The sequence below is a fragment of the Terrapene carolina genome, unplaced genomic scaffold (assembly GCF_002925995.2).
Source record: "Terrapene carolina triunguis isolate 2854851 unplaced genomic scaffold, T_m_triunguis-2.0 Scaffold715, whole genome shotgun sequence".
NCBI classification, from domain to species: Eukaryota; Metazoa; Chordata; order Testudines; family Emydidae; genus Terrapene; species Terrapene triunguis.
In genome coordinates this window covers 2,448,722-2,458,979 of record NW_020665066.1, presented here as the reverse complement: position 1 = coordinate 2,458,979, position 10,258 = coordinate 2,448,722, and the positions used below count along the sequence as shown (strand labels likewise).

The window sequence follows — 10,258 nt, the reverse complement described above, 5'->3', positions numbered from 1 at the left end:
GGGGGGGGGGGGGGGGGGGGGGGGGGAGAAGGCTTTTGTTTGTGCTCTTTGTTTAAGGGGTTGTTCGCTCTTGGGACTGAGAGGGACCAGACATCAATCCAGGTTCTCCCCATCTTTCTAAACAAGCCTCTCATATTTCAAACTTGTAAGTAAAAAGCCAGGCAAGGCATCTTAGTTTTACTTTGTTTTCTCAACTTGTAAATGTACCTTTTACTAGAGTGTTTATCTTTGTTTGCTGTACTTTGAACCTAAGACAGAGGGGGGTCCTCTGAGCTCTTTAAGTTTGATTACCCTGGAAAGCTATTTTCCATACTGATTTTACAGAGATGATTTTTACCTTTTTCTTTCATTAAAAGCCTTCTTTTTAAGAACCTGATTGATTTTTCCTTGGTTTTAGATCCAAGGGAGTTGGATCTGTATTCACCAGGAGTTGGTGAAAGGAAGGAGGGGGGAAGGGTCAATTTCTCCTTGTTTTAAGATCCAAGGGGTTTGGATCTGTATTCACCAGGGAATTGGTGAAAGGTTTCTCAAAGCTTCCTAGGGAAGAGAATGGTGGCAGCGGACCAGAACTAAGCTGGTAGTTAAGTTTAGAAGTCCTCATGCAGGCCCCCACACTTGTACCCTAAAGTTCAAAGTGGGGATATAGCCTTGACAGCTTCTGTGACTCAGATGTGTCTGACTTGTGAAAAGGGAAAGGTGTGACTCTGGTCAGTTCCTGGAGCTGGGAGGACATGCATCGTCCTGGCAGGCTAGCACACATCACTGATGTTTTCTGCAGCTGGGAATTGATGGGGGAATGGTCTGAACACTTGTGATTAAGGGCCAGGCCAGGATTAGAAGAAGCCAATTTCTTGTTTGATCTCTGATTAGCAATCAAGCCAGCTCCAGACACACCTTTGCTGTGATACAGAGAAAAAACTAAAACTTTGATCTTCTCTCCTGGTTCCCTATAAAACCAAGCCCACGTGCCACATGCCTAAGGTTGCCAACTAACACTCCAGGATAGTCCTGGAATCTCCAGAAATTAATGACTCATCTTTAATTACAGATTATGTCATGTGATGAAACCTCCGGTATTAGGTCCAACCAAAATTGGCAACCCTCCACATGGCTCCGCTCGGCATTTCAGGGAGTTAGTTTCTATTATTCAATAGATTTGAAAAGTTTTTCTTAAAGCAAGAGAGACCATCCCCGCCCCAAACACAGGAAAGCCTGCACCGGCAGCTGGGAAACACTTGGCCGCAGGGGATTCCGCCTTCCCCCCCAAGCAGTGTCCCACACCCGGCGCCCAGAGCCCGCGGGCAGGCGGAGGGAACGATCCCTGGAGCTCAGCCAGCCCGTCAATGGGCCGAGGCAGGAGGCTGGGCGTTCCCCGGCTGCTGCTTGCGGGGGCGCGGGCAGCCCCCCTGCAGAGCTCTGGTGCCCGGCGATCAGCACGGCCCGCTGCCCTCCCCACAAGGGACAGGAGAGCCGCCCCCGCGCTGCTCCGCACTCACCCCCAGCAGCAGCAGCAGGAAGAAGCGCCCGGCTCCCATGGCGCGTCCCGGGGAGCTGCCTGCCGGGCCTGGAATCACGGGAACCAGTAGCGGCCGCCCGGCTCTAGGGATGGGTCATGTCCTGGGCGGAGCCGGCGCCTCTCCCGCTGCTGCCCCTGATGTAATTAGTTCCTCTAGAACCGCCCCGCCACCCGGGTGCTGAGCCAGGGGGTCCGGCTGGGTGGAGCCCGTCCCACTCCCCTTCCCTTGCCTCTAGCCCCAGGGACCCCGCCTCCACCCCTGCTTTTCTCTGAATAAGTTAAGTAACGCAGTTTTGAGTGATTTCCTTTGTGACTGCATCAAACAGGCAAAATTAAGGATCCCCTCTCACCCCTCCCTGGCTGCCTTAATTTATAGACAGCCCCTCTCCCTCCACCCCCTCATTATTAGCCCCCGAGCAGAGGGTCTTAAGTTAAAATTGCCTTCCCCTTTTCCCATTATAGATATCCTAGCTAATATAATAAATTCCTGGCATAAAAATGGCATCCATGGCTACTGCTAGCCCAAGAACACAGGGTGCAGGGAGCATTTTTTCTAACCTCAGAAATCCTTCTTTGTTAAACAGACCAATGAGCCATCCTAGCTGCTGAGGAAACAGCCTAAATGAGCAGGGTGTTATATACTGAATTATACACTGCCTTTAATGCAGCCCATGGGCTTGTCTCACTGCTTGTAACTATTGATAAGCCCACAACCCTAATCAGAATAGGGGCATCATCATGCTACATGTTGAATGCGTGTGTAGACAGATGCAGTCCCTGACTCAAAACGATGATAGTGTAAAAAGCATGCTGCAGTTGAGTTAACTGGGCCACCAATGCCATGTCCACACTTAAGGAAAAGAAAGAAAAAGTGTTAAAAGAAGATTGTTTATCTGTAAAATCCTAGTGTAGATAGGACACGTTTTAGTTTCACTTCAGGGTAGCTGGTTAAAATGAACACGGCTACTTTTCCCTAGTGTAGATGTGTCCAGAAATTAAGTCACAACATTGTTGCTGAGACCTTTTCACTATGGGGAAAAAATGCCCCAACTCCAGATTTTGTGGAACTAAAGCCCAGGGTTAAAGCTGCTTATAGCTGCAATGAATTTGACCCCTGACCTTTAAGGTTGGAGCATATTCACTTTAAAAAAAATAATTCATCAGTGGTCACCTAGGACAGGGGCTAGGGTGTCCCCACTCTGGGGTACTCTCTCTGCACTGGACACTTCCCTGACCCACTGATCATTACATACAGTTTAAATCAAATACAATTTATCTAATCAGCAATAATTTAAAAAGCAATAAGGAAAAATGGAAAAAGTTAAAGGAAAACATCACCCTGCTCTGTGGCAGGGAACATTACAAACAGTGTCTCTGGAATGTCAGGGCAGTTCAGCCTGTTCCTTGTAGGTCCCAGGCCTCCTTCTCAGGCCCTGGCTGGGATGCTGTGGGTTGGACACTTGCTCTGGCGGTGACCACACGCTCTCAGGCTCTAGGTGGCAGGACCCTTCTTTCCAGCGTTGCCCCCGCCCCATCAGGGTTACGATCCCCCTCCAAGTGTGGCCTGCAGGGCCGCTTTGCTAGGGCATCTCCCTGCGCTGGACCCACTGCTCTCCCCAGCTGCTCACCACACCTGGCGCCAGACTGCTCCAGCCCCAGCTCCAGCACTCTGTCTCAGCTCCAGCTCCACTCTGCCTCAGCACGGCTGCTGCTGATGCTCTGCTTCCAGCTCCCTGGGCTGCTTCTCTGGCCCCAGTTGCTACAGCTCTCCTCCCAAGACAGGTCTGCTCTGCGGGCTGCTTCTGTGACTCTGCTTCCAGCAGTGACCTGCTTCTCTGGCCCCTCCGGATCTGGCACAGCTCTGCTCCCTAGCTCAGCTTAGGCCCCTGCTTTCTCCTTAGCTTGGCCCCACTCTGTCTGATCCAGGCAATTCCAGCTCACATGGAGGACAGGACCCCCCGGCCTCCTGACTCCCTGATTAGCCTGCCTGCCCTGTCAATCAGGCTGACCTGGAGCATTGGCCTCTCCCCATTGTTCCTGCGAACTGTCAGTCTCTGGGTCCTGATTTCCCATCGACCCTTCCCCTTTCTTTTGGCACAGGGAGTTAGCCCACCAAAACACCCCCACTGAATGTTAGTAAGGGGACCCCTTACATATGGCTTATGCAGCTGTAATGTCTGTGGGAGAGGCCTATGCCCACCCATAAACAGGGTCATTAGAGTATATGACTCAATATGACCACTTGTCTAAGGTACTTATATGGCTCCCATTGCTGGAGTATCTGAGTATCTCACAATTCACCATTTTTACAGCTGGAAGGGAGGAAAGAGGCTGAGTGACTTACCTAAAATCATTCAACATTTGTGGCAGAGCAGAGACTTGAACTCCAGTTTCCTATATCAGTGCCCTAACCATTGGACCACCTTTCTTCTCTTCTTTATACACTTTTAATCTCCTCTTTACAAATTAAAGGCCTAATGCAACTCCCATTAAATTTAATGAGAAATGGCTCAAGCCCTAAGGCCACAATTTTTGCAAACTCTTATGCAGAGCCAACCCCACTAGAGAACAGTGAGCTGTATTCTTTTAGTCCTTTTTGCACATTACCATCAGAATTGTTTATTAAATTCCAAGCAGTTGGACTTGTACATTGCACTTGAAAACAAGGGGACTTCACAGCTGTTATTGATGGTAGGATTTGACCTGCAAAACTTTTATTATGGATGAGCTGCTTCCCAGTTCTAAACTGCATGAGAAGATAAAAGTACACTAAAATTCCCTAATATTACTTTTCAGTTTAAGCAATTCCTATGGGCATATCAGGCAATTGTGAATCGCAGGAAAGGTGGTAGGCAAGGCATGGTTTCAACTGTGTCCATTTTGCCATTTAATTCGAGGGATTATCCTCTCTGAAGGTGGACTAAGTAGTGTAATATGATGTCATGGCTTTACTCCGATCATGTCTGCCTACAGTGGTTAGCCCCAGAAACAGTAACATCCTGAGATTTAAAGATAAAGGTGTTTCTCCTCTAGTTTGTATAGAAGGGGCTTGTACTTTTACCTACTGAGGACCTGCATTGGATCCTCATGGATGACCATGTCAAGTATTTTCCATCTATGCTATTCACTAAAAATGGCTCATCTCCCATGCCCGCATGAATGTTCCCTTTCTGATTTCCATCTACAGCAATTGCTTGTTGATCTTAATCCAGCTTCTGTTTTAGCAGGATGTATGGGTTTTTGTTTGTTTGTTTTAAACTGGAATAATTTTGATCCCATGTGGGAAACAGTGATAGATTTGGGAGACTTCCCCCATGCCCCACAGCTGATGTGAAATTGGTGTATATAGGTAACATTTCATTGGTTGCACTGCAAATCTCTTTGCAAGAACCTTTATATTACTACTAATAGGACTAATAAAAATAAATAATAGGTTCTAATGGAATTCCTTGAGGGTGCATTTTGTTTCTTAAAGTGGAAGAGTTCTAACAACTTCAAGCATTTGCTTACTTAGCACCTGCTAATGGCTTCCCAATCCAGGGCCGCCCAGAGGATTCAGGGGGCCTGGGGCAAAGCAATTTCGGGGGCCCCTTCCATACAAAAAAATTGCAATGCTATAGAATACTATATTCTCGTGGGGGCCCCTGTGGGGCCCAGGGCAAATTGCCCCACTTGCCCCTCCCTCTGGGCGGCCCTGTCCCAATCAGCACCCCTGCTCTTTGGTTCAGACTGTTCTTGACATTCTTTTCCAAAACTTAGGTCATAATCATATCCTGAAGACATAACACTCCTGCAAAAGAGAACAGGTTTCTATCAGCACATTCCTCACTAGTCTAATGCAAGGGCTGGAAAGGAGATAAACACAAAAATATGAAAACATAAGAAAAGGGCACAGACAGCATTGACAGACGGGATAGGCCAGATAAGTGCCTGCTGCTAAAAACTAAGAGTTTGGAGGCAGGTTGGTTGGAATGAACAACATTGTTTAGAAAGTGGACACTGGAACTACACCTGTCTGTTAAGCAGCTAAGGCCAAGATTTTCAAGAGTGACTAGTGACCTTGGGAATCATTCAGTCCAGACTGAAACATTTAGGGTATGTCTTCACTAGCAACATTAAAGCACTGCCACGGCAGCGCTTTAACGTGGCTGTGTAGTCACGGCAGAGCTGTAAAAAAAACTACCTCCACGAGGGGAATAGCTACCAGCGCTGGTGCCCTGTCTACACTGGCAAGTTACAGCGCTGAAACTTGCAGTGCTCGGGGGTGTTTTTTCACACCCCATAGTGAGAAAATTGCAGTGTAAACAAGGCCTTGGCTACACTTGAGAGTTACAGCGCTGTAAAGCCACCCACAGCGCTGTAACTCACTGACCGGCTACACTGGCAAGGCACGTACAGCGCTGTATCTCCCTGGGTACACCGCTGCAGGTACTCCACCTCCCTGAGTAGCATAAGAGATACAGTGGAGTGGCTACGACTCTCCCCTATGAGTGTGTGCCAGGAATCAACCTGCAGCGCTGTACTGATCACCTTGTCAAGTGGCCAGTCCTCTCCATTGTTGTGACCGGCTGCAGGAATGCGGAAGTGCCGGTTTCAAAGCTCGTACCACAGAGAAAAAGCAAACAGTTTGCTATCAAAGGGGTAGCCGTGTTAGGCCTTGGCTACACTTGCAGCTGTACAGCGCTGTGAAGTAAACCTGTCTTCGTACAGCTGAGTAGGGAAAAGCGCTGCAGTCTGTCCACACTGACAGCTGCCAGCGCAGTGGTGTGGCCACACTTTTGCAGCTGTGTTGGGAGCGGTGCATTATGGGCAGCTATCCCAGCATTCATGTGGCTGCAACGTGCTTTTCAAAACGGGGGGTGGGGTGGATTGTGACAGGGAGTGTAGGGGGAGAGAGAGTGCTTTTTGGAGCGCGTCAGCTCTCTATTTTGCAAGTTCCGAACTCCCGGCCCCCTGCTCATTCATTTACTCACTCAAAGCAAGCTGCAAATTGTTTGCTTTTCTCTGTGGTACGAGCTTTGAAACTGGCACTTCCGCATTCCTGCAGCCGGTCACAACAATGGAGAGGATTGGCCACTTGACAAGGTGATTAGTACAGCGCTGCAAGCGTTTACACTCACACCCGTGAGTCGTAGCCACTCCGCTGCAGCTGTTATTCCTCTCGGAGATGTGGAGTACCTGCAGCGGTGTACCCAGGGAGATACAGCGCTGTAAGTGCCCTGCCAGCGTGGACGGGGAGTGAGTTACAGCGCTGGGGGAGGCTTTACAGCGCTGTAACTTGCAAGTGTAGCCAAGGCCTCAGTCTGGATCTGTAAAAGCAGTTTGCTGTTTGCTTTGAGTGAGTGAATGAATGAGCAGGGGGCCGGGAGTTCGGAACTTGCAAAATAGAGTGCTGACATGCTCCAAAAAGCACTCTCTCCCCCCACACTCCCTGTCACACTCCACCCCACCCCACCCCTGTTTTGAAAAGCACGTTGCAGCCACATGAATGCTGGGATAGCTGCCCATAATGCACCGCTCCCAACACAGCTGCAAATGTTGCAAGTGTGGCCACGCCACTGCGCTGTCAGCTGTCAGTGTGGACAGACTGCAGCACTTTCCCTACTCAGCTGTACGAAGACAAGTTTACCTCACAGCGCTGTACAGCTGCAAGTGTAGCCAGGCCCTTAGAGATGCTTGATTTTTAGAAAGTGCTGAGTTCCTGCCCTCTGAAAGCTGGCCCACCTCATGGATATTAAGGCAAGAAGGGATCATTCTCATCAACTAGTCTGACCTCTTGTATGTCACAGGGCATAGAATTTCAGTTACCCCCTATATTGAACCCAATAACTTGTGTTTGGCTAAAGGACCCTCCAGAAAGGCTCTAGTCTTGATTTAAAGAGATGAAGAGATTGAGAGTCCACCACTTCCCTTAGTAATTTATTCATAAATGTTAAATCACTTAGAATTTGTGTATAATTTCTAATTTGAGTTTGAGTTCAGCTTCCAGCCATTGGTTCTTGGTATGCCTTTCTCTGCTAGATGAAAGAGCCCTTTAGTACCAGGTATTTTCTCCCTGTGAAGGCATTTTTCAAGAAGGTGATAACTACGGTGGATCTTTAAAGGTGTTTCAGCAAGACAGACATCCAAAAATCAGCTGTTACATTTGAAAAGCATGGCCTAATTTGAGAGTCAGACAAATGTCAGATCATAGAATTTTGCTATTCCCATTCCATGCAAGATAGAGAACATCTGCCAAACATTTCCACGAACACCATCCATGAGCTGTTGCTCCTCTTTCAGGGAGGAAGACAACTCATTGTGTCACTCAGAACTTAGCATGGAATGCTTCTCTCTTCTGTGTTCATATGGTAGCCAACTGTACATCTATTACTGTATACTATCTATTCGGAAAGCACAACATAACTCATGCATTGCATGAGTTAACTGCTACAAAATGAGAAAAATCCCAAACACAAATAATCCATCAAAGACGTTGTTATTGAAAGTTCTGTGTAATTTTATTTCAACATATCAAGCACAAACAGGTTTCCCCTAACTGGAGAACATGACAAGGAATGTAGTTAAAAATTTGGAAACATTTACATTTAAAGTTTGCCAGTCTGGCACCACCACTAAGTATTTTAAGGCTGTATATATAGCAGTACTTACCAATTGGAACTACTTCAGGCCAGAAAAGAAAGGCTTAGTACTGACTGCAATCTACAGAGAATATTGCAAATCTTTTAAAAAATGGTGTAAAATAGGAAGACTATTAACAGAGTTAACAACGCAGTGGCAAAACCCTTACCCTTCCTGACCTTTAATAATAGATGTGCCTACGATCAAACACACATACTTGCTCCCTCTCCAAGGGGGCAATGGGAAATTTTAGAGGACTTATGTACAATTCTTGTGTTGTTATAATATAAAAACAGCCATATAGCCCCCCCCCCCCCAAAAAAAAAAAAAAAAGGGATCAGGATTTATAAACAAGCATGTCTGACATTTGACTCAGTGGGTCTAGTTCAGGACATTATCGGCTCTGTAACAGAATGAGGAGCTTTACTGAATGATTCCCTTTTCCTAAAGGCGGCAATCGTGCATATTTACAATCTCTGTGCAGTGGAGTGTGATGCATATTTTCAGGTCCAACTGTGTGTGTGTGTGTGTGTCAACAGCAAGATCCTAGGAGAAACTGTGACCGATAACCAAGTGGTTGGATTTTTGGACCATCATCTGTTGTTCCCGTCCCATAACTGAATGTACCCGACAGACATCTTGAAAATTGACAATAAGAACCCTTCCCACCTCCCCCAGCCCTTAGAGCTATAAAACAAGCCAATGGAACCATTCTAAAACCATGTAGATGTTTGCCATTATTGGGGCACCAATACTGCTTGGTAATTATTGATTGCATCAGAAAATGACAAGACATAGAAAACAAATTGCACAATTAAAGCTACATTTGGCTTTAGCATTAAGGCCCGTACAGGTAAAGAGGTCCTTGAAGATGTACACGTAAAAAGGCAAATGACAATCTGAAGGAACTAAACTCTGCTGGTTCCCTGGGTCCCCTTTTAGCCTGGCTCTTTCTTCCAGCTCTGCTGCGTTGGTTTTAAAGTGCTTGGTGCCTCGATGGGCTCCTTGCGTGAGTGTCACCCTCCTGCAGCCAGTAACTTTTATTGCTGCCAAACGTAGTGCTTTTATTTGAAGACATAATTAATGAACAGTTGACATGTAAGAAAGACGCAAATGAGAAACCAACAGCGAGAGTCCAGGAGGAGGTTTTCGGAAGAGGCCTTCCTGTAGAAAGATTTTTTGTTCAGAGCAGTGAGGTTTCTGAAACAACAAGTAGTAATAAATCCATTTGCATGTAGGAAAGAATTTTACAGATACTCTTCCTCCCCCCCCCCCCCCCCTCCGTCCTGGAGGCCCATGAACACTCAGCTACTGTTCCCAGTCCTGGAGATCCTACACAGGCAAGACTCCCCATGGCTTAAATTTACAAGCCTGTTTGATGAGTACAGGATCGGGCCCATGTGGTTTTCTCTTTTAACAAAGGAATAATATGAATATTCCTTTCTCCTATCCTTTGTCTATCTTTTCTATATAGACCATCAGCCCTTTGGGACAGGGATTGTCTCACTATGTGCATGCAAGAACCCAGCACAATGGAGCCCCGATGTCAGCTAGGGTCTCATGGTGCTACTTGTAATACGAACAATTATTATAAAAGGGTTGATTCCCACGCAACAGAAGGGCTCAACACCTGGAAAATCCGGCCCTCATTATGGAACAGCCCAGGTCTAGCTCAGGCACCAAAATAAATGGCTGGGTTTTCAAGCGATCTCAGCATGGCGAGTGCGGGGCTGTTCAGGAAATCTGGCCCGCTCACAATGGGGACTGCTGGGTGCCGAGCACTTCTGAGGTTCAGTACCCTCAATTGGGGCCACGTTACTTGAAAACCTAGCACTAGGAGTGAGAAAGGTAGCAAAGAACAGAGTGCAGTGCAAAATTCCGGAATTGCCAACTCATTGTAAGACACTAAATTCTGTGTACTTGCCAGGATTTAGTAATTCGAGAGAACAGGTTTCTTGGCCTCGTCTACTGAAATAACATAATCTGCTGCATTTTATTCAAGCCTAAACAAACTTATTAGCTTTCCAAAGTCATCAGGAGGAGTATTGCCATTGGAAAAATCTTTACTAGTCTTATCAAACAGCCTAAAATAGAATTAGCTTCCCGAAGAGTATCTGAATT

General features: G+C 46.9%; 2 protein-coding genes across 2 annotated transcripts in view; both read right to left on the bottom strand.

Moving 5' to 3' along the window:
• Positions 1–1,577, bottom strand: part of LOC112115074 (tumor necrosis factor receptor superfamily member 6-like) — a 17,602-nt gene extending 16,025 nt beyond the window's left edge. The window contains exon 1 of the mRNA XM_024212045.1: positions 1,497–1,577. Within this exon, the coding sequence (XP_024067813.1) occupies positions 1,497–1,535 (39 nt within the window). The 5' untranslated portion in view covers positions 1,536–1,577. The remainder of the gene's footprint in view (positions 1–1,496) is intronic.
• A 6,887-nt stretch (positions 1,578–8,464) lies between these two features.
• The window catches only part of OSBPL5 (oxysterol binding protein like 5), a 211,593-nt gene continuing 209,799 nt past the window's right edge, over positions 8,465–10,258 (bottom strand). Inside the window, exon 19 of the mRNA XM_029913588.1 lies at positions 8,465–9,337. Coding sequence (XP_029769448.1) covers positions 9,202–9,337 — 136 coding nt within the window. The 3' untranslated portion in view covers positions 8,465–9,201. The remainder of the gene's footprint in view (positions 9,338–10,258) is intronic.